The sequence below is a fragment of the Rutilus rutilus genome, assembly GCF_951802725.1.
Source record: "Rutilus rutilus genome assembly, chromosome: 21".
Classification (NCBI taxonomy): Eukaryota; Metazoa; Chordata; class Actinopteri; order Cypriniformes; family Leuciscidae; genus Rutilus; species Rutilus rutilus.
In genome coordinates, this window is record NC_140226.1 from 22,844,836 (window position 1) to 22,864,527 (window position 19,692).

The 19,692-nt window shown below is 38.7% G+C and overlaps 2 protein-coding genes across 13 annotated transcripts in view; both read left to right on the plus strand.

The window, feature by feature from the left end:
* Window positions 1–9,746, plus strand: part of heatr5a (HEAT repeat containing 5a) — a 30,571-nt gene extending 20,825 nt beyond the window's left edge. The window contains exons 25-37 of the mRNA XM_084393682.1: window positions 106–342; window positions 509–687; window positions 1,975–2,043; window positions 2,372–2,551; window positions 2,747–2,969; window positions 3,940–4,179; window positions 4,418–4,545; window positions 5,825–5,972; window positions 6,056–6,328; window positions 6,610–6,834; window positions 6,938–7,089; window positions 7,780–7,990; window positions 8,180–9,746. Of these exons, the coding sequence (XP_084249808.1) occupies window positions 106–342; window positions 509–687; window positions 1,975–2,043; window positions 2,372–2,551; window positions 2,747–2,969; window positions 3,940–4,179; window positions 4,418–4,545; window positions 5,825–5,972; window positions 6,056–6,328; window positions 6,610–6,834; window positions 6,938–7,089; window positions 7,780–7,990; window positions 8,180–8,481 (2,567 nt within the window). The 3' untranslated portion in view covers window positions 8,482–9,746. The remainder of the gene's footprint in view (window positions 1–105; window positions 343–508; window positions 688–1,974; window positions 2,044–2,371; window positions 2,552–2,746; window positions 2,970–3,939; window positions 4,180–4,417; window positions 4,546–5,824; window positions 5,973–6,055; window positions 6,329–6,609; window positions 6,835–6,937; window positions 7,090–7,779; window positions 7,991–8,179) is intronic.
* A 186-nt stretch (window positions 9,747–9,932) lies between these two features.
* hectd1 (HECT domain containing 1) overlaps window positions 9,933–19,692 on the plus strand; it is a 32,948-nt gene continuing 23,188 nt past the window's right edge. For all 12 annotated transcript variants that reach the window (XM_084393499.1, XM_084393508.1, XM_084393504.1 and 9 more), the window contains exons 1-8: window positions 9,933–10,316; window positions 13,557–13,803; window positions 17,022–17,256; window positions 17,439–17,666; window positions 18,230–18,511; window positions 18,690–18,960; window positions 19,091–19,167; window positions 19,554–19,652. In XM_084393499.1, coding sequence (XP_084249625.1) covers window positions 13,664–13,803; window positions 17,022–17,256; window positions 17,439–17,666; window positions 18,230–18,511; window positions 18,690–18,960; window positions 19,091–19,167; window positions 19,554–19,652 — 1,332 coding nt within the window. In that variant the 5' untranslated portion in view covers window positions 9,933–10,316; window positions 13,557–13,663. The remainder of the gene's footprint in view (window positions 10,317–13,556; window positions 13,804–17,021; window positions 17,257–17,438; window positions 17,667–18,229; window positions 18,512–18,689; window positions 18,961–19,090; window positions 19,168–19,553; window positions 19,653–19,692) is intronic.

A 19,692-nucleotide genomic window follows, 5' to 3' on the forward strand; every position in this document is an offset into this window, starting at 1 on the left:
TGCTAATTTTGTGTACAATTCCCATTGTTTGTATCCTTGTTTTTGTTAGTTTTACAAAGATGCGTCATTGAGAATATATTTTTTTATGGTCTTGTCACTCCATAGACTCTGCTGCAGCTGCCTCTGTAGAAACACAGCAGGAGGAGGATGGAGATCGATATGATGATTGCTCTGCATTCCATGCAAAGTCTGAGTCCAGCGGCCCCTTCAATAACCTGCGCTGGTCCACTCGTGTATTTTCCATGGAGTGTGTGTGTCGTATAATAGCGCAGTGTGAGAACGGAGACCCGGCTCACTTCAACATGGCACTCGCTCAAGAGCAGCGTTTACATGAGTCCACAGGTTAGATGCTAGAATTGCTTTAGTGTATTTGCAGTTAACTCTGTATACTGTGATTGTTTTTCTTGATGTGTTCATTGAGTTAACTGGATGTTAGTGCCACCTTCTGGGGTGATTTTATATACTTTTGTTCATTCTGTTTTAATATGCACCCCTTTCTGTCTCGTAGATTTCCTAGTTCTCCACTTGGCAGACCTCATTCGCATGGCTTTCATGGCAGCCACAGACCACAGCGATCAGCTTCGACTGGCTGGTTTACAAACACTGCTGGTCGTTATCCGTAAATTCTCTAATGTGCCAGAGCCTGAGTTTCCTGGGCATGTAATTCTGGAACAGTATCAAGCCAATGTGAGCACTAACTTACTATCCAGCCTCACTCTTAAAATCAACTTTGCATACTATTATATGCCCAGAAAGGTGTTGAAAGAAACGTTGCTTGTCTGGAACAATAACAGTGATGAACTTTAATTTCCTAAATGCATTCAAGTAAATTATCCTTATTGCAAAGGTAGTTGTAGGGAGCAGTTAATGCTTATGTATATTATGTATTTATATTTAAGTGTGCACCTATTTTTTTGGGGCTGAAATTGCTAAAAAAAATCAATTTCTGTAGGAGAAAGTGGATAGAAAATGTCAACAGAAACCTTCACATTTAAAAAAACATTATAATATTTAATAGAATTAAATTATTATTATTTTTATTAAATGTAGTTATTTCAAACTAAGGCTCATTTGAATTATTAGTTTTGAAAACTTTTGGCTTTTGCATCCACTAGCTGTTTATAATTTTTGAAGATTGTGCCTGCTAGACTACAGGATGCTTAGTCATTCGAAATGCATGTTAAGAGTTGTACAGTAAAGCTCTCAGCTGTTATTCTTAGAACCCCCCCCAAGACCTACCTGAGCTCATTCATCAGTCTCTTGTTACTAAGTGCATGTGCACGTGTGTGTGTGTGTGTGTACGCATGTGAGGGCCTGTATCGCTTACACTAAATTAGGTTATCTGTGGGCTTAGCGGGAGGCCTTAGTTTCAAACAGCGACGTGAAACCTCTTCAGTACCTTGTGCTACAATATTCTGTTTAAGTTGAATAAGTTTACTCAGGGTGTAGGACATCAATTCCGTACAATTGTCGTGCTGCTTAATAGTTTCATGAAAACCATGTTTGTTTTTTCAGGTTTTTCAAAATATTTTTCAGTTTAAAAAAAAGAGAACAGCAGTTATAAAAAAAAAAAAAAGTTGACAAATTGAATGCATCCATGTGAAATAAAAGTATTACTTAATATTGACTCCAAACTTTTTAACAGTTGCTAACGTATTTCCAAACAGAGTGGATAATAGTTTTAAACTAAATTTGTATTGATGTTACATTTACGGTAATTACCGGTAATTTTTATATATTATGTAAGTAAAAGTTTTGGACACTTTATTATTATCTTCCACAGTTTTCCATCAAAACTATGAAATACAAATGGAGGTCTGGGATTAAATACATCTATACATATAGGCACTCAACTTATCTACAAAACTAATTCAAGCATAAACATTTAGATCAAAGGATCTTTAGGGTTATGAGAAACCTCCCAAACTTTTGTTTCTGTTGGTATAATGGACTAAACAATGTTTGGTGTTGTAGGTTGGAGCTGCACTCAGACCTGCCTTCCATGTGGATGCCCCTCCGAATGTGACTGCCAAAGCCTGCCAGGTGTGCTGCTGAAAGAACTTCAGCATATCTATAATAAAGCTTTTTCTGTTTTCCTTTGCTTTTACTGGCACACTTGTTGATCCAAATACCATGTAACACATTGTTTAAAGTCTTAAGTAAAGAATGTTGTCATTGTCAAATTTTTTGTAGTGTCAAAAGTTCCTAAAACAATCCTTTAAACTGTTTTCAACCTTTTGAACCCGCTTTTCCAGTTCACGTGGATTCGCTTGACCTAATTTCTTCCCTGAGTCTGGCAGTTCACTGCTGCTGCTGCTGAAAGCTGCTTCAGAAGTGTTGAGTTCTGACATGAACCTTTGTTGCTGTTCAGGTTTGCAGTGCATGGATCGCCAGTGGGGTCATCAGCGACCTGCGTGACCTGAGAAGGGTACATCAGCTTCTGGCTTCCTCTCTCGCCAAAGTTCAGGTGGGGAGAGATGTTCCCAGTCAGCTTTATAACGAGAGCACCTTCACCATGGAGACGCTGGCTGTACTCAAAGCCTGGGCGGAGGTACTGAACTCTATCTTAACAACTATTAAAGCAGTTGCACCTCTACGTCTAGCCAATATTTGACTCTAGGGATGGGCGGTATGACGGCATATGAAGAGAGGTTCTTCTACACTTTTTATTCCTTAGTGTATCTGTAATTGTAAAAAGCAGAAAACTATAATCTAACCTGTATCTGAATAAATCTATGTCTCTAAGGTGTATATCACAGCGGTGCAGGGCTCCAGGCAGAGGGAGAGTCCGGGCAGCCATCTTCAGCAGCAGAGCGAGGAGGGTGGGACTGCAGGTCCAGCGGGGGCTGGTTTGCTCAAACTGGTTCAGACTGATTTGGCAACCCTCAGCCGCCTGTGGCTGGCTGCCCTTCAGGACCATGCCCTGCTCACCCTGCCCCCACAATACTCCAGTCAGCTCCCCTCCACAGGTCACTTCTCATGCTCTGATTCTCAATTACACACCCACCTGATGGAAAATAAGCAGATCTAGTCATTTACTTTACAGTGTCCAAAATGATGTGCCTCTAGTGGAACCAAATAAATATAAAAAATAATGACTACTTGCAAACAGATTTCACAAACATTCAACCTGTCGGCCATTGCATAGCCGAGCAGGTAGTCCTGTCCTAAACTCACACCAATGTTGCTATGTCGGTCACTCAAAAATGATTTAAAGTGCATCAGGAACTTGATCAACAGATTTTTTGCTTGTAATTTGTCTCTGTGCAGAAAGGTATAGGTAAAGGTGTTTTAGCATTGAAGAAAACTGCTATTTCCAGTCACAATTGCTTGTTTACTCTTTTTACAGTGCTTACACTACCATTCAAAAGTTTAGGGTTGGTAACATTTTTGAAAGTAGTCCCTTATGTTCACCTAGGCTGCAATTATTTGAACAAAAAAAAAGTAAAAACATTAATATTGTGAAATATTCTTAGAATGTAAAAGAATGAATGGAATAGAATGTTCTTTTTTAATATATTTTAAAATGTAGTTTATTCCTGTGATGGCAACGATGAATTTTCATCATGCTGATTTGGTGCTCAGTAAACATTTCTTATTGATGTGGAAAAAAAGTTGTTAATATTCTTTTTCTTTTGCATTTCTTTTGTAATAGTATGATGTCTTTACTGTCACTTTTTCTTTTTAAATTGTATGCACCCTTGCTGAGTAAAAATATGAATTACATTTTTTTTAAAAATGTAAGCCCAAACTTTTGATTGGTAGTGTAATTTTCCCATTAATAATTCAGTGTATTCAAAATAATCTGAAGATAATTTTATTACCATTGGAAAAAAAATAGTAGTAGTGGAGTGATTGTAATTTGATTTATTCATTTCTGTTATCATCTTGTTTACAGCTACTGTATGTGAGTTCTAACATGCATCTTTTTTTTGTCAGGTGGCTCATTTTACACTGCAGAGACAGTGGAACAGGCCCGTCCACATTATTACAGTGCCTGGGCTACCATTCTCCACGCTACTGCACTCTGGCTCAACAGCACCGGATTCATCATAGTGGACGAGGGGCCCGCCAACCTCTCCAGGCCAGTCACACCCACCTCCATGGGTCAGTCCGCCTCTATGAGCAGTGTCAAATCCCCAGAGGACGTCAACACTGATCGCCTCCACCTCATCTTGGGTACAGAGCTCAGTTAATATTTCCTGTGTCATTAATTGGATGTAGTTCAGTGTGTAGGGCATGCATTGCTAAATTATAGTCATTCAGAGCTTTGAATTCTGCTCTAGTCATTCGACATGTGCTGATTTCGAGGACCATACTTGCAATATTTTAGGATTTCACTTGATTCTGAAAGATTCAACGTATTTATTTTTAGTCTTGTTTAATGTTGTTCCATTTACTGAAATCTTTCCTTTAGGAATCAGCGTGGAGTTTTTGTGCTCTCCTCACTCTGGAGAACAACTGGAAACCATCAATTCATGTCTTCAGGCTCTGCAGGCCTTATTGGAGGTGCCTTGGCCCCGTTCCAAAGTGGGCAATGATCAGGTATTCTACAATTGAATATATATAAATCAACACTTTTATTCAGCAAGGACAGTAAATACAGTAATAATGTTGCAAAAAGTTTATATTTCAAATAAATGCTTTATTTATTAAAAAACTCTGAAATAATGAATCATGGATCACATGACACTGAAGACTGAAGTAATGACTGCTGACAATTCAGCTTTTCCATTACAGGAATAAATTGCTTTTTAAAATTTCACAATATTACTGTTTTTACTTCATATTATATAAATGCAGCCTTGGCAAGCAAAGTGTATGTTTTACCATTTTGCACTATATGAGACAAAGAATGAACTTGTTTTTCCCATAATTGTTTCTTTGTGTTTAGTTATTTTTCCTATAGTATTGCTTCAGTAATTCCATATCAATTCAAGAAGAAAGAGTTTGCATATTTGCCTAAATAAGGTGGCATTTCTCAGAGACACTTCTATGAGACAGGGCACTGGACTGAAGTGAACCGCACAATATTACGATCAGGGTTTAACACCTGCCAACCCGCCATATGCGGGTAAAAATCAACTGTGGCGGGCAACGCTGTCAAATCATTAGCCAATTTGGCGTGTTATTTATTATGTTTACTCACTTTGCTGGGGAAGTTGGTGTAAGCCAAATCTGCGTAGATTTTGCACAAATACTCAACTCGTGAGTCATTGTGACATATTAAATACAGCGTATTGAGCAGACTCTGTGCATATCTGGCTTACTTGAGCATAACCGCCACGCAACAAATAACGGCGCGCGATTCATTTGCACTGAAGCGAAGATTTAAAAAAACAACAATAATGTGGCAATACCTCCCGCAGACCAGAGTTCACACGCAAAGACTGAGCTGAAAAACAGCACTTCCTTACTGATACAGCTGAAGATGAGAGCTCTGAGGACATTTGAGCATTTGGTTAACAGAAAAGACATTTTCCAACATCCTGCAATTTTAGCAGACCCTGGCTTATCCTCCCCACGCTAGATCTTTCCGGGGTCACACCTCAAGACTTTTGAATAGTTTTTATCCAAATGCTATAAAATACCTGAACTCATGAGCATTTTTAATGACTATATTTTAGCTTTTAGGTTTATTTAACTTACAAATTTAGTAGCCAAATTGGCCGGTGAGTGAAGGTTAATTTCAAACCCTGATTATGATATTGTGATGCATTGAGGTTTGGTATTTGTCTTTGCATGTAGTTCATATCAGGTATATTTTAGTCTTTGATGTTTGTCACTCTGTGCTCCTGACAAGTCTATGGTGTTCTCTCTATAGGCTTTGAGTGTGGAGCTGCTCAGCGTTCTGCATAGGCTCATAGTCACTCGGGAATCTCCCAGCATTCAGTTGGCTGTGCTGGAACTGGTGGGCCAGATCGTTTGTGCTGCTCAGGAGCATGTCAAAGAGAAACGCCACAGTGCGGAGGGTAAGTCTAAAACAAACACAAAAAAAAGTGTGTAGTGCGTAAATAACCCTCTGAATTCATCTTTCTTTACTGCATTTGGTCAGTCGATGATGGCGCAGCAGAGAAGGAAACTGTTCCTGAGTTTGGTGAGGGGCGGGACACTGGTGGCCTGGTGCCGGGACAGTCTCTTGTGTTTGGAGCACTGGAGCTGTGTCTCTGCACGCTTGTGAGAAAGCTTCCGCAGCTCAGCCCTAAGCTGGCCGGCAGCCCCACGGGGCGGGGAGGACAGACCTGCTCTCTCAGCAACACTGACTGTAGACTCGTCACATCTGCTGTGGCCATCCTCTCAGAACTGCCCTCCATCTGTTCACCAGAGGGTAAGTGATCCAGGGAATTACTGCGGCCATAAGAGCTTTCAGATTATGAGAAAAAAATCTTCCTGCCCACTTCATTTAAATCTACGGATTCCCTTTTTTTTTTTTTTTTTGCTCCTAAATACCTAAATACTATTTTTTTAGTCACGATCATTTTTTTTTTGTTCTCCATTTAAACATTTTGTCATATTTCAAGATGAAATGTCATGTTAGTTGCACAGAAATTAGATTTGATTCCATAAATGATAAAAGATCTGACATAGTGTTTTTTCTTCCCTCTACAGGCAGTGTGTCAGTGCTGCCCACAGTGCTCTATCTGCTGCTTGGGGTGTTGAGAGAGGCGGTGAAGGGCTCTGTTGGAGCTGAGAGTGGACAGCTGGTACCAGGCATCCTACAGGCTTTGCGCACTGTTCTCACCTCTCCCATGAGCAGAGCTGAGAAGAGTCGTGGGGCCTGGACTGAACTGCTGCAAAGTGCACTGCACACACTCTTGGAGTCTTGGAGTACAGGTAATTCTCTCTGTCTCATCCACCACACTCTGTCACTGCATGTTTTAAGCATGTTTGAGATATAATTTGAAGAACATTCATGTTAATGGATTGTTTTTGACAGATAAAATGGAGCCTGGAGTAGATGAGGTTACCATGTTGACATCCCTCACCATCTTCCTGCTGTACTCCAGTGCTGAGGTGACCACTGTGGAGCCACTGCAGACATGCTGCATCCAGACATTCAGATCCGGTCTGGAGTCTAAGGACCCTATAGTGAGTGAAGAGGGCTGATTAAAAAGCTTTTTCAGTATAGAACCAAACATATAATGTTTGTACAAAATTTCTACACTGTCCTTTTTTTTCTTTTCTTTTGTTAAAGGAGAACTTTTACTCACCAAGGATACATTAAATTGATCAAAAGTAACAGTGATGACTTTTACATTGTTACAAAAGAATTCTATTTTAAATGCTGTTCTTTTGAACTTTCTATTCATCAAAGAATCCTGAAAAAAATGTTCCACAAGATTTCTAAAAATATATTAAGCAGCACATCTGTTTTCAACATTGACAATAATAAGAAATGTTTTTTTAATATAATAAATCAGCATATTAGAATGATTTCTGAAGGATCATGTGACACTGTAAGTAAGCAGCAGTAATGGCTGCTGAAAATTCAGCTTTGAAATCACACAAAGAAACTACATTTTAAAATATAATTAAATAGAAAACGGTTATTTAAATTGTAATATTTCACAATATTGCTGTTTTTACTGTATTTTTGATCAAATGAATGCAGCCTTGGTGAGCAGAAGAGACTTGAAAAACATTTTTTTTAAACCTAGGAACCCCAAAGTTTCCATCCGGCCTCTTAAATAAGGAGCTTTGCCACAATTTGTGTAGAATTCCCGTAGGGGAAAAAAACTATTTATTAACCTTCTCTTCTATGTCTTATTTCTACTTTAGGTGCTGAGCAGGAGTTATCAGTTGCTAGTATCTTTATTTCAAGGCCCAGAGCCGATAGCCAGGCCGTTTATTCTGGCTTTGGGTGGCTGTCTGGTGTCACAGCTGGAGGAAGTTGAAAAGAGTCGTCCTCAAGGCCCAGCAGAGCTACAGGCCGTACAAGACGCAGTCCGAGCCCTGGAAGCACTAGTGTTTGCTGCTGACGAAACTAACCGTAAGTGACTGAAAAATATTTATGAACTTTTGATCACGAACAGTAAGTTACGATATCATCAACAAACAATTGGCTGTAAATTTGTTTTTAATGTTACTGTTAGCAAAATGTTATAGTGTTGTTTAAAATGTGACTTGCTGTTATTAGGATACCAAGATAATCAAATCAGTATTTGTTTTATCCATGCAGGTCCACAGCTGGTGGCTGTGCTGTTGCCCATCCTGATCTCTCTTCTGCTAGATGAAAATGCTTTGGCATCGGCTCCGGCGGCCTCTCGCTCACTGCACGAGTCCGCCTTAAGAGACCTCATGCGCATCGGCCCCCAGAACTCGGCTGTCTTCAAAGCGCTGATGGCCTCTGCCCCACACATGAAAGCCAGGCTCGAGGCAGCCGTCAAGGGCAACCAGGAGAGCGTGAACACTAAGGCACAAGCACCTCGGGTCATTAGCAAAAACACACCCAGCATTCAACTGAAGATCAATTTCCTGTGAATCCTCCTTAATGGTTATGATTATGACTGTATTATGATTTGAATGACTGAGTGAATCTTTTAATCAATAGTGTTTTTAAAGATAAATCAGATGAAAATGTGTCGTTTAATAAATGTAGTCAGTTTTAAAACTGCATTAACCTCTGTGAGGAACTTAATACATATTACTAAATGCAAGGGAAAGTGTGTTTCACAGGTTTTTTTTTTTTTTTTTTTTTTTAATGGTTAGCTTGCCAACAAGCTTGAATCATTTTCTTTAACTCCGTTATGCATAGCATGATATTTTGTGAGAAGTCTTTTATTATTGTGTCTGTACAAAGAATGCAAATCCTTAATTTCTCACAAAATTTCTCACAAAAAGTTACAATTATTAAAATATACAATTTTAGCGCATTGTCAATTGTTTTAAATATAGAGATATATGAATGTACTAATGATAAAGCATTACAAACGGAACCTTGCATCATTTCTGCCACATAAGAAATAAACTCATGCTTTTTTTTATGACATAAAAAGTCATAATTATGAGATTAAAACTCAAAATTATGGCATACCAAGTCATCATTTTGACAAAGTTATCATTATGACTTGCTAAGTTAAGAATAATTGACTATTATGGCTTATCTCAATATCGGCTGTCATAGTTTTGACTGTCACTGGGTTTTTACCTCTTTTTTTACCTCTTTATGTCAATGTTGACTTTATATTGCGTAATTGACAATGTAATGAAAATGATCTCATAATTTTGGCTTAGTATCTCAAAATGACTTTTTTATCTCATAATTAATTTACCAAAGCTTGTTTTTTATCATATGTGATGGAAATGGGTTTCATGTTCAAGATGGTACTTACCTTTAGTTTTATTTTATTTTATATATTCTAATTATGCATGCAAATCTGTGTTGGTGTCGCTTTATCTCAACACTTAATTATTTTGCCTGTCTGACAGGCAGTATAAGTAAATAGCTTGGTCTTAAGTGAGCAAAAAATATTAAACATGCAGAAAAATAATATTTACTACTAAAACGCACTACAAACATGTTTACAATGCAAATGGAAGAGTTTCAGCAAATATAGGACCATTGTTTTTTGCCAGTTTGTATAGACTTCAGGTGCTGTTTTCTGCTAGAAACATTGATGATCAATTACAATTATGCATTTGTAACCATACCATTTTGTATGCTGTAAATTGTACAGATGGAATAGGGCAAAATTAACCATTATTTTCTGATTATACTGGAAGAATAAAATCTAGTTTTGCTTCAAGAGTTGCATTGGCTTTACTTTAGAGTAGAACCTGAGAGGGACATTTGCAGTTTTTTCCTCACTGCATAGTATGTCTTCATTTGGATTTGTCTAGTCTATTAGGGTCACTGGATTAATTGCATAATGCATTTCCTGCACAATGCCAGTTTCAGGATGAACATTAACCCACTGAACCACTCATGGCTTGATTTCAGAGAGTCAGTGTTACTGGTCACTTTGTACAATTGTGCAATCCATGTGAATGATTTGTAATTCTTGTGGCAACCTTGTTGACTGTAAATGTCGAGGTGTTTTAGCGCCCCCTGTTGCTGAGCCGCTTCGCTGTTTGTTCCTGACCGCTACTGCGGAGCCTCGTGATATGCGGCGCCTCGACTAGTTCTTTCGACGGCTCTCCATTTCACTCAATATTTCACCCGTCGCCTTCCCGTTTACTTTGACCTCTACCTTACAACCAGCAGAAGCGGGGAATGAAGCAATATTCACATCTTGCCGTCTGACAACTTCACCCCGAGACGCATTTTGTCCACCCTGTGTGTTTTTTCTTCTCTTCTCGTCGTTCGGCGATAAACGGTGAGTGTTTGTGTCGCTCGGCAAAGGGTTCGTTTCTCTGCCTGACAGACGCGATCAGGCCTCGGCGTCCCACTCAACTTTAGCTCGCAGATTTACTGGTAAACACAAGGCCGCAGTAGTGTTACTTGGTTTTTGTTTTGTTTTGTTTTGTATTTTAGCTTAAAATTGTTTTCTGACCGGTTATATATGTAGATGGGAAACGTATTAATACCTAATACGAATGAAGTAAATTAAGTTTGGGATTAATTAGGTCTGTCGAAGTGACGCTAACAGGACGCATTTTAGCTAATCCCAGCTAATTAAACCTCACTTTCTCAACCGATTATTTGTGTTTTTACTCATTTGCTGTGGAATTATTTCATTAAATGTGATTTTAACGAGGAAATTAAACAGTTATTGACTCTGTCATGGCGTTTAAGCTAACATAAGCTGTCTGAACTCAAGAAAGAGGCCATCAGGACTAACGTTAAATTGAACGTTAGGACTATTTCTTTGCATTCTCTAACGTTTAATCGAAGATACGATGTTTGATAGCGTCGTATTGTTTGTTGTTCAAGATTTTCAGGTTTAATTGTTCAGGTTTTCAGGTTTTGTTCACCTGTTTGGCTCTCAGGATCAGGTTAGATGGCCAAACATGAAGTTAAACGCGACATGATATTATAGATCAAACACTGCTATTACACACTATTAACGCTCATATGTGCCGTTTGTTCACTGTGAAGGTAAGGTTTTATTGTGCTTCTGCATAGGCTGGTGTCATGATGACATCGGTTGCAATCAAGTTGTTTTTCTGACTCCTTAGTCAGCTGCAATGGCAGAAAGTCAAAGAACATCTTTAGAATCATGTTTGTTCGTGAAACATCAAGTGTCATGAAAGCAGGAGCCACGGATAAGCTGAATGTCTGCTTTGCAGTGTACTTTGATTATTTGAAGTTGTATTGATCTCTATGCTGTAAGAATAACAGCAGACAGAATCTAAAAATACTGAACTACTTAAATTTAATTAGACTGGAACTTACTTTTGTTTTCGAGACTAAATTTCTTCCCTTTTCTTATATTTAGCTTAGGTTGGAATGAGCCTGCAAAACCTGATGCATGAAATAATAGTCATAAAAAAAACTATTATAATAACTATTTCCTTTTATGGAACATTTTATTGAACCTTAGTTTAAACAAACTATAAAATAAAATCTTAAAGTTACCATAAGCGTTTAATTTAATATTTAATAATATTTTACACATCATGCTTTTATGGCCCATAAAGTATGATTTAGTGAGAATATTGTGCTCACAACTCAAGGAGAAAAATTAACGTGTCAGTTTTATTCACAGCCCCGAAATTAGACAAAATTGGTGATGTTATTTGTATAGCCAAAGCATTAGATGAAGTTCTGATAGCTTATATTGTAAATCAGTGAGATTTGTATAACCGTGTATCAGACCACTTGCATAAAATGCATAAATATTAGTTTTCACTTTATGTCTCCCAATAATATGTCTTCGTAAGAAGATGAAGTTCTGATAGCTTATATTGTAAATCAGTGAGATTTTTATAACCGTGTATCAGACCACTTGCATAAAATGCATAAATATTAGTTTTCACTTTATGTCTCCCAATAATATGTCTTCGTAAGAAGATATTTAATGCTTAGTTTTATGATCAAAGTTCTTAATTGTGGACAGCAAAACATGATGCAATGATTGAGAGATGTACAAATAAACAATTTTAAAAGTCTGTTGTATCTCATATTTGATACGTTTTAACATGATAAAAAATAAAGTTAACCTTAGTTGATTCATCCCAGTGTATGTTTATCTTGAAATATTAATAACAATTTAAAATGTATTCTTACGTTACTAAATAAAAAAACATTAAAGTTTTCACAGCAAAAAGGCAAGTGTACCACAATCTGAAAGTGGAACTTTTTAGAATTATGCTAAAAGGCTAAAAAGTATTAGCTATCAGGGCAGAAGGCATGTAAGATTGTGTACAACATTTTTTTCAGTTCTGATCATGTTGGTAGTTTAGAGGCTTTAAATGAATGTATCAAATATGATACAATCTTTATAGGGTTACGTTAATTAACAACAAACAAAACCTTAATAACGATATGAAGATAAAGTTGAATGTTATTGGTCTGGTGGACTAATAGACTGGGAATGAACCGATCCCATTCATTTAAAGGTGGTATAATTATAGTAAACACTTTCTTTCCAAGAGAAATTGTAACTCAGGGCAATGGCATCAGAACTTGTTTTCGTTCACAATGGTCTAAGTGTTACTGTTAAAAATTGGTTACGAAACCAAAAAAAGTAACTCTGGAAATGTCAGCTCATGAATTAAAAAAGTTATGGTGAATGCATTGGCTATCATGGCATTTATTTGTCTAATTTGATCACAATCAGGTGATTTTTATTCATACTTGAATTTTTAGAGTAGCAACGTAATGTGGTGTGCATGTGATCAGGTTTTATTTCCTCTCTCCATCCAGCAAATGTGTGGATTAGGTCACAGACAGTTGCTTTGAATGTCAAGTTCAACAGGACATTCTTCCTGAATCAAGTTAGTCACTTAATCTGTTGATAAGTGGATCTCTCTGTTAGTCTCTAAGAAGGTGGTGGACCTATCTGAAGCCTGTCTGTAGCCACCCAGGCAGTAATGGAGGACAGACTTCTGCTATTTTACATAAATCTTTCATTCTAATGATTTTATCTTCATGCTTGGCTCAGCTTTGCCTGTCTCAGGAAAGTAGTGCTGCTCTTTACTTTAATGGTTTGTTTCTCAGAACAATAAAAGTATAGTGATTTCTGTTTGAATTGCTTACTGTGTGTTGGTGAAGAGATGGGCTGTTTGTGCCCAGTGTGAGTCATTGATGAACTATTCATCATGCGAACTGTTGTTGGCCAAGCTTACTAATTCGCTAATCACAGCAATTTCTTTCAGTGCTTTGATTACAGGCAGCAGTTCATCATGTTTATAGTCTGATTTACTCCTATTAGTTTACCTTTCAAGTGCATACGTCTTCAAGGAGTCATTTGCTCCACCCTTTTCATTATTAACCAACAGTTTCCATGCAATTACTCAAGGGTTGTGTTTTCAGTTCAGCACCAAACAAGTGGGAGAAGGTGGAGGTTAAGGCCCAAAGCAACGTTGCCGAGGATTTTATGTGGAGTTCTCTTCTCCTGTTATATCCCAGATGTCATTTCCATGCTCATATTTTGTTTCTATTTCTTATGAAGGTGACGACTTGATGAGACATCAAGAGGACCAGTGACTGCCCCTGTTCATTTCTCTCCTGCTGCTGGCGGGGTGACTGGGTGTTGGGTGGATAGGGTAGTGGGGCGTCATGGCGGACGTGGACCCAGACACATTGCTGGAATGGCTGCAGATGGGACAGGGCGATGAGCGGGATATGCAGCTCATCGCCCTAGAGCAGCTCTGCATGCTGTTGCTCATGTCAGACAACGTCGACCGCTGCTTCGAAACGTAAGTGTGAATACTGGAAAAAAATTTCAATGTAATATAAACAACAAAAATTAAAGTCAAAAGTTTGGTAAAATTGTCCTTGGAACAAATTTCGTTGGTAAGTAGAGCTCAACGATGCAACCAATGGATTTGAATTTGTTAGATATTATGAGAATTTGTGTGTATAGTCTTAAAAGTAAATATCCAATAAATGGGTGTAATTCTCCTATAAAAAGGCGTTGTGTAAATATTGGGAGAAAAAAGCACTTGTAATGCTCATACTACAACTGTGAACATATTCCCTGAGATTAAAACTAAATAAATAAATAAATTTCTGATGTATCTAAATCTATAGATTTCACATTTTGAACTAAGTTATGAACTTCATGAGTATACACAAGTCTGCTACCTCTAGATACAAAAGCAACTCAGTCTAACATACAATATTAAAGGGTTTGCACAAGATTGTTAAAATGTTTTTACACGTCTTAAAAAGTCTATAATTAAATTTGTTGGATCAGCAGTGTGTTTTGCTAATTTTGTAAACTGAGTAGGCCTGGAGGTCAGAACAAGGAAGCCACAATAGCTGTTGAAGAAGGTCAAGACAAACAAGGAACAATGGGGAAAGTCAATGAGGAAGCACCTCAGGCGTGTGGGATTATTTTGGTTTTAAACGTGATGACCACACTCAGCCACTAGTGGTTTGATAAAAGCTGTAGATCACAGGGGGTGGCTACCCATAGGAGAAATACGACAGACCTCTTAAACCAAAGTACAACAAACTGTATAAGCAGTTTTTTGCACAAAGTTGACATGTAAATTAAGCCTGCCATTTGTTCATATTTACAGTTGATCGTTAGGGCTGGGTTAAATATATGGATTTCTCCATTTTAATCGATTCTTAAATCCTAAGAATCGATCTTTTGGTCTATGCTATTTTCAGTTGATGAATGAGAAAAAACTCTGGCTTGCCTCCCATTCAATATATCGCAATAACTTTTGTGCTTTGTTACTTGCGATATGAGACAAAGTCTCAGCTTTTGAATTCTGTCAATTATATTAAGAAATTCAAACATGAAATACCATTTTGGCTAGGGCTGGGCGATATATCGCATGACATTGTTAGGCGCATCTCGTCAGTAAAGCCGGTTCCTTGATTAGTAGTAAATCGCCATCACCTGCTTTCAGATGGAGCGGCATTTACTACACAGAGCCGTAGTTCACTGACAAGCTGAGCCATATCGTATTAATTTTCGCAGGCGATACGTCCGTGATAATTAATGCGATATGGCTCAGCTTGTCAGTAAACTACGGCTCTGTGTAGTAAATGCCGCTCCATCTGAAAGCAGGTGATGGCGATTTACTACTAATCAAGGAACCGGCTTTACTGACGAGATACGCGTAACAATGACTACGTTTACAAGCTGTCAATATTCGGGTTATGGTCGGGTTAAGGTCACTATTTGGGTTTCTGAAACATTCGGAATAACCCGTTTACATGCGTGAGTAGAGAGAGTTACTCCTGTATACATGGAATTTGTAATCAATTGGCAATATCCCGATGTAAACGGCGACGCACAGTTAGCGTCTGGACGTACGGACAACCTTAAGACGTAATATGCGTCATTTCCGATTCTTCTTCCTGTATCCAAAGACAACAACAACAGCAGCAGCACGTGGATAATGAATAGTTCGGGGCAGATAGCAATCGCCTTTGTTTGCGCTTTCCTCCTCGCTCCAAAAGTGTGGTGCTGTGCTGCGTCTCGCCATGTTTACCTCTACTTCTTGTTTACTTCCGGTATACTGCACGCAGGTTTTTGTATGCGCCGTCTCTACTCAAAAGACCAAGATTCCTTGCGAATAGAACATGCGCAGAACACAAATCAATGTTCCTTTTGATGGGGATATGCCGATACGCGTTTACATGACCAAATATTCGGGTTAGAAAAGGGGTACCCCAGGGATCATATCCGGGTTTTTAAAAACCGGGATATGAGCATATCCGGGTTTTTGCCGGTGTTTACATGGCCGTGCGCGACCGGGTTATTGCTAATATCCCGGTTTTGAACGGGTTATTGGCTGCATGTAAACGTAGTCACTGTCATGCGATATATCGCCCAGCCCTAATTTTGGCACTCTTTAATGTGGCATGACAGCGCTTTCGTTTGAGCAAAGCGGCAATGTGGAGCCCCCTTGAACTGATTATCTTTTCCTCTGTACTATAATTACAGCACAAAATAAACATCAACTTCAAAAGGCATGTCGAAAGACATAGATTGACTTACTGAAATGAATCATGTCTCATGTAATCGCTCATTCAGTGTTTGAACCGTGGAAAGACATCAATAAAACAACTTGTAAACAATGTAACTTAATGTTCCATTTACCTCAGAAAAGCCACTTAATGTCCATTTAAATGTCAAAAAACAAATAGAAACATAATTGTTATTATTATAACATTATTATTATTAAAACCTCCTAATTTGTAAGTAACCTATATAAATCAGTTAATTTTAACCTTTAATATTATAGTAATGTAACAACTAGGGTTCCCTGTATAGTTTACAGCATTTTTTGCGATTCCTTTTTTTACCTTGAGGAATTTAATCGAATCACAAGCTTGTGAATTGAAATAGAATTGTGAAATTTGTCAGTGCCTACTACCCAGCCCCACTGATTGTCATTAATGATGGATATTACTTTTTCTTTTTCAACCCTCTACGCACACCTTGGCAATAGAATCGCCATTGGCCAGTGCATTCTTTAGTTTACTCGCCAGACTGATATATTTTCTTTTCTTTTTTTATATAGCTATAATCTTCGTAAAAAGGCACAGCTTAAGTATCTGAACGTACACTCTTAACATCAGTCAATCAAACATTATATTATGATAATCAAGCACTATTTAATATCTATTTAAAAGATAATACTACTACTAATTCTACTACTAATAACATTATAAAATGCACTAAGGATTGATGAGCTGCTGGATTCATGAATATTAATCAAGCTTTCAGCATTCGCTCGAACTGATTTGCTGAAATCAAAACAGGGATGGTAATAGATGAGCACCAGCACTAGTTCTGCCAACTACCGGAGAAATCAGCATATCTTCTGCTTGTTCTTAGAAGCTTAATAATTTCAAATGAACTATACGTTATTTTGACAGGAAAATCCATATCGTGCAGCCCTAATGTGTACCTTCATTTCACTCTGACACTGCTGTCTCGCCACCATAGGTGTCCTCCACGAACGTTTCTCCCAGCTCTGTGTAAGATCTTCCTGGATGAGAGCGCACCAGATAATGTGCTGGAAGTGACAGCCAGGGCCATCACCTACTACCTGGACGTTTCTGCTGAATGCACCCGCAGGATTGTGGGAGTAGATGGAGCCATCAAAGCCCTGTGTAACCGTCTTGTGGTGGTGGAGCTTAACAACAGGACCAGCAGAGATCTGGCTGAACAATGTGTAAAGGTAAATAATGCTTTATTGGCTGGTGTGATTTTTCAGACGTTTTATTTTTTTATTTTTTTATCAATTTGCTAATATGAGGTTAAACAGTTGAAAAGATGCTCTATGAAGCTACTTGATTTTTATAAAGGTGCAGTAAATTCCACTATGCATGATGGTCATACCATATACGGTCTTGTCATCAGGTTCTGGAGCTGATCTGCACACGGGAGTCTGGAGCTGTATTTGAAGCGGGTGGACTGAACTGTGTGTTGAGCTTCATTAGGGACAGCGGTCATCTTGTGCACAAAGACACATTGCACTCTGCCATGGCAGTAGTTTCTCGCCTCTGTAGTAAGATGGAGCCACAGGACTCTTCCCTTGAGACATGCGTGGAGTCCCTGTCTAGTCTGCTGAAACATGAAGACCACCAGGTAGTACATGACTAAAACTTATGGTTCACCTAAAAGAAATTGTACTATATTTTGTGTGAAATAAGTCTTCTGTAGCTTTTTGTGAGGAATGGACTGAAATTTAAGCTGTTCAGAATTTAAAATTGCGCTCTCATTCAAAAGTTTGAGGTAGTTAATTTTTTAATTGTTTTAAAAAAAGCTCTTCTGCTCTCCAAGACTGTATTTATTTTATCAAAAATACAGTAAAAACAGTAATATTGGACAATTTTAGCAGCTTTTACTGCAGTCTTCATTGTCACATGATCCTTTAGATATCATTCTAATATGCAGATTTTTTTTCTCTCTCTGTTGCAAACAGTTTTGGTGCTTAATATTTTTGTGGAAACTGATACAAAATTTTACGATTCTTGGATAAAAAGAAAGTTCAAAAGAACAGCATTTTGTAACATTATAAATGGCTTTTACTCTCACTTTCAATCAATTTAATGCATCCTAATAGGTATAGAGAACTGACATTGTTGGTAAAATGACGCACAAATGTTACATCAAGAACTAATTGATAATTGTCCTGGTGAAATCCACAGGTGTCTGATGGCGCTCTGCGCTGCTTTGCTTCACTGGCGGACCGGTTTACAAGGCGTGGAGTTGACCCAGCCCCATTAGCTAAGCATGGACTGACAGAAGAGCTGCTATCCCGTATGGCTGCGGCAGGAGGGACTGCATCTGGACCCTCTTCCACCTGCAAGCCTGGCAGGACCTCTAGTGGAGCCGCTCCATCTGCTGCAGACTCTAAACTGAGCAACCAAGTGTCCACCATTGTCAGCCTGCTGTCTACACTCTGCAGAGGCTCACCACTTGTTACACATGTAAGATGTATATTCACAGAAATATTCTAGCCATTTGCTAGATGTCACAAGTACGGTGTGTTTCCTCAAGGGTTTTTTTGTTTTTTGACAGAAAATTGCTAGAGAACATTTCTGAAATGTATTTGAAATCCCAATCTACTGGTTACATTTATGGACATTTGTGTTTCCTCTCCTCCAGGATCTCCTGCGCTCAGAGCTGCCTGACTCCATGGAGAGTGCTCTGCAGGGGGATGAGCGCTGCGTGCTGGACACCATGCGGCTGGTGGACTTGCTGCTGGTGCTGCTCTTTGAGGGCCGCAAGGCTTTGCCCAAATCCACAGCTGGTTCTACCGGCCGTATCCCTGGTCTGCGGCGTCTTGACAGCTCCGGGGAACGTTCCCACCGACAGCTTATTGACTGTATACGCAGCAAAGACACCGATGCTCTCATTGATGCCATTGACACTGGTGGTTAGTGTTTGAGTAGTGCATGCAAGATCAATATATTAGGGGGGGCATGGACTTTGAAGGCTTTTGTTGCTTTGAGGTGACATCCTACCTGACTTGTACTGTTTACTTTTTTTCCCCCTCCTCCTGAAAGCATTTGAAGTGAATTTCATGGATGATGTAGGACAGACTCTCTTGAACTGGGCATCTGCATTTGGAACACAAGAGATGGTAGGCTTTATTTATTTATAGCTGGGGGGGTTTTCAGTGCACATGTTGCAAGAAATTACTTTTAGACAGTGCAGTAGCATGAGCAAACAAACCACATACTTATGAATAAAGGTTACAGGCTGAATTTAGGACGACACTATTCTTACGTTGTTCAATATGGTTATGTGGAGGAGACACGGCTGAATTGGCATGATTGTAATTCTGGCTGACTCGCCACCAGCAGCAATATTACAAATGCTGTGCATAATGAAAACAACTCCAACGTAATTTCTTGACCCTCTTGGTCTGGTGATTGCTTGTGTAAGTTAGAAGAATAGGGTCAGTGCAACAGATGAAAATAGTTTTCTGGTGACTGCAAGATCTCACTGTATTCTGGCCTGCTTAAGGTGGAGTTCCTCTGCGAGAGAGGTGCTGATGTCAATAGAGGCCAGAGGTCATCCTCTCTGCACTATGCTGCCTGTTTTGGCAGGCCACAAGTAGCCAAGGTAAAGTGTTTGTCATGTGACCTAGTCTTTGTATATTCAT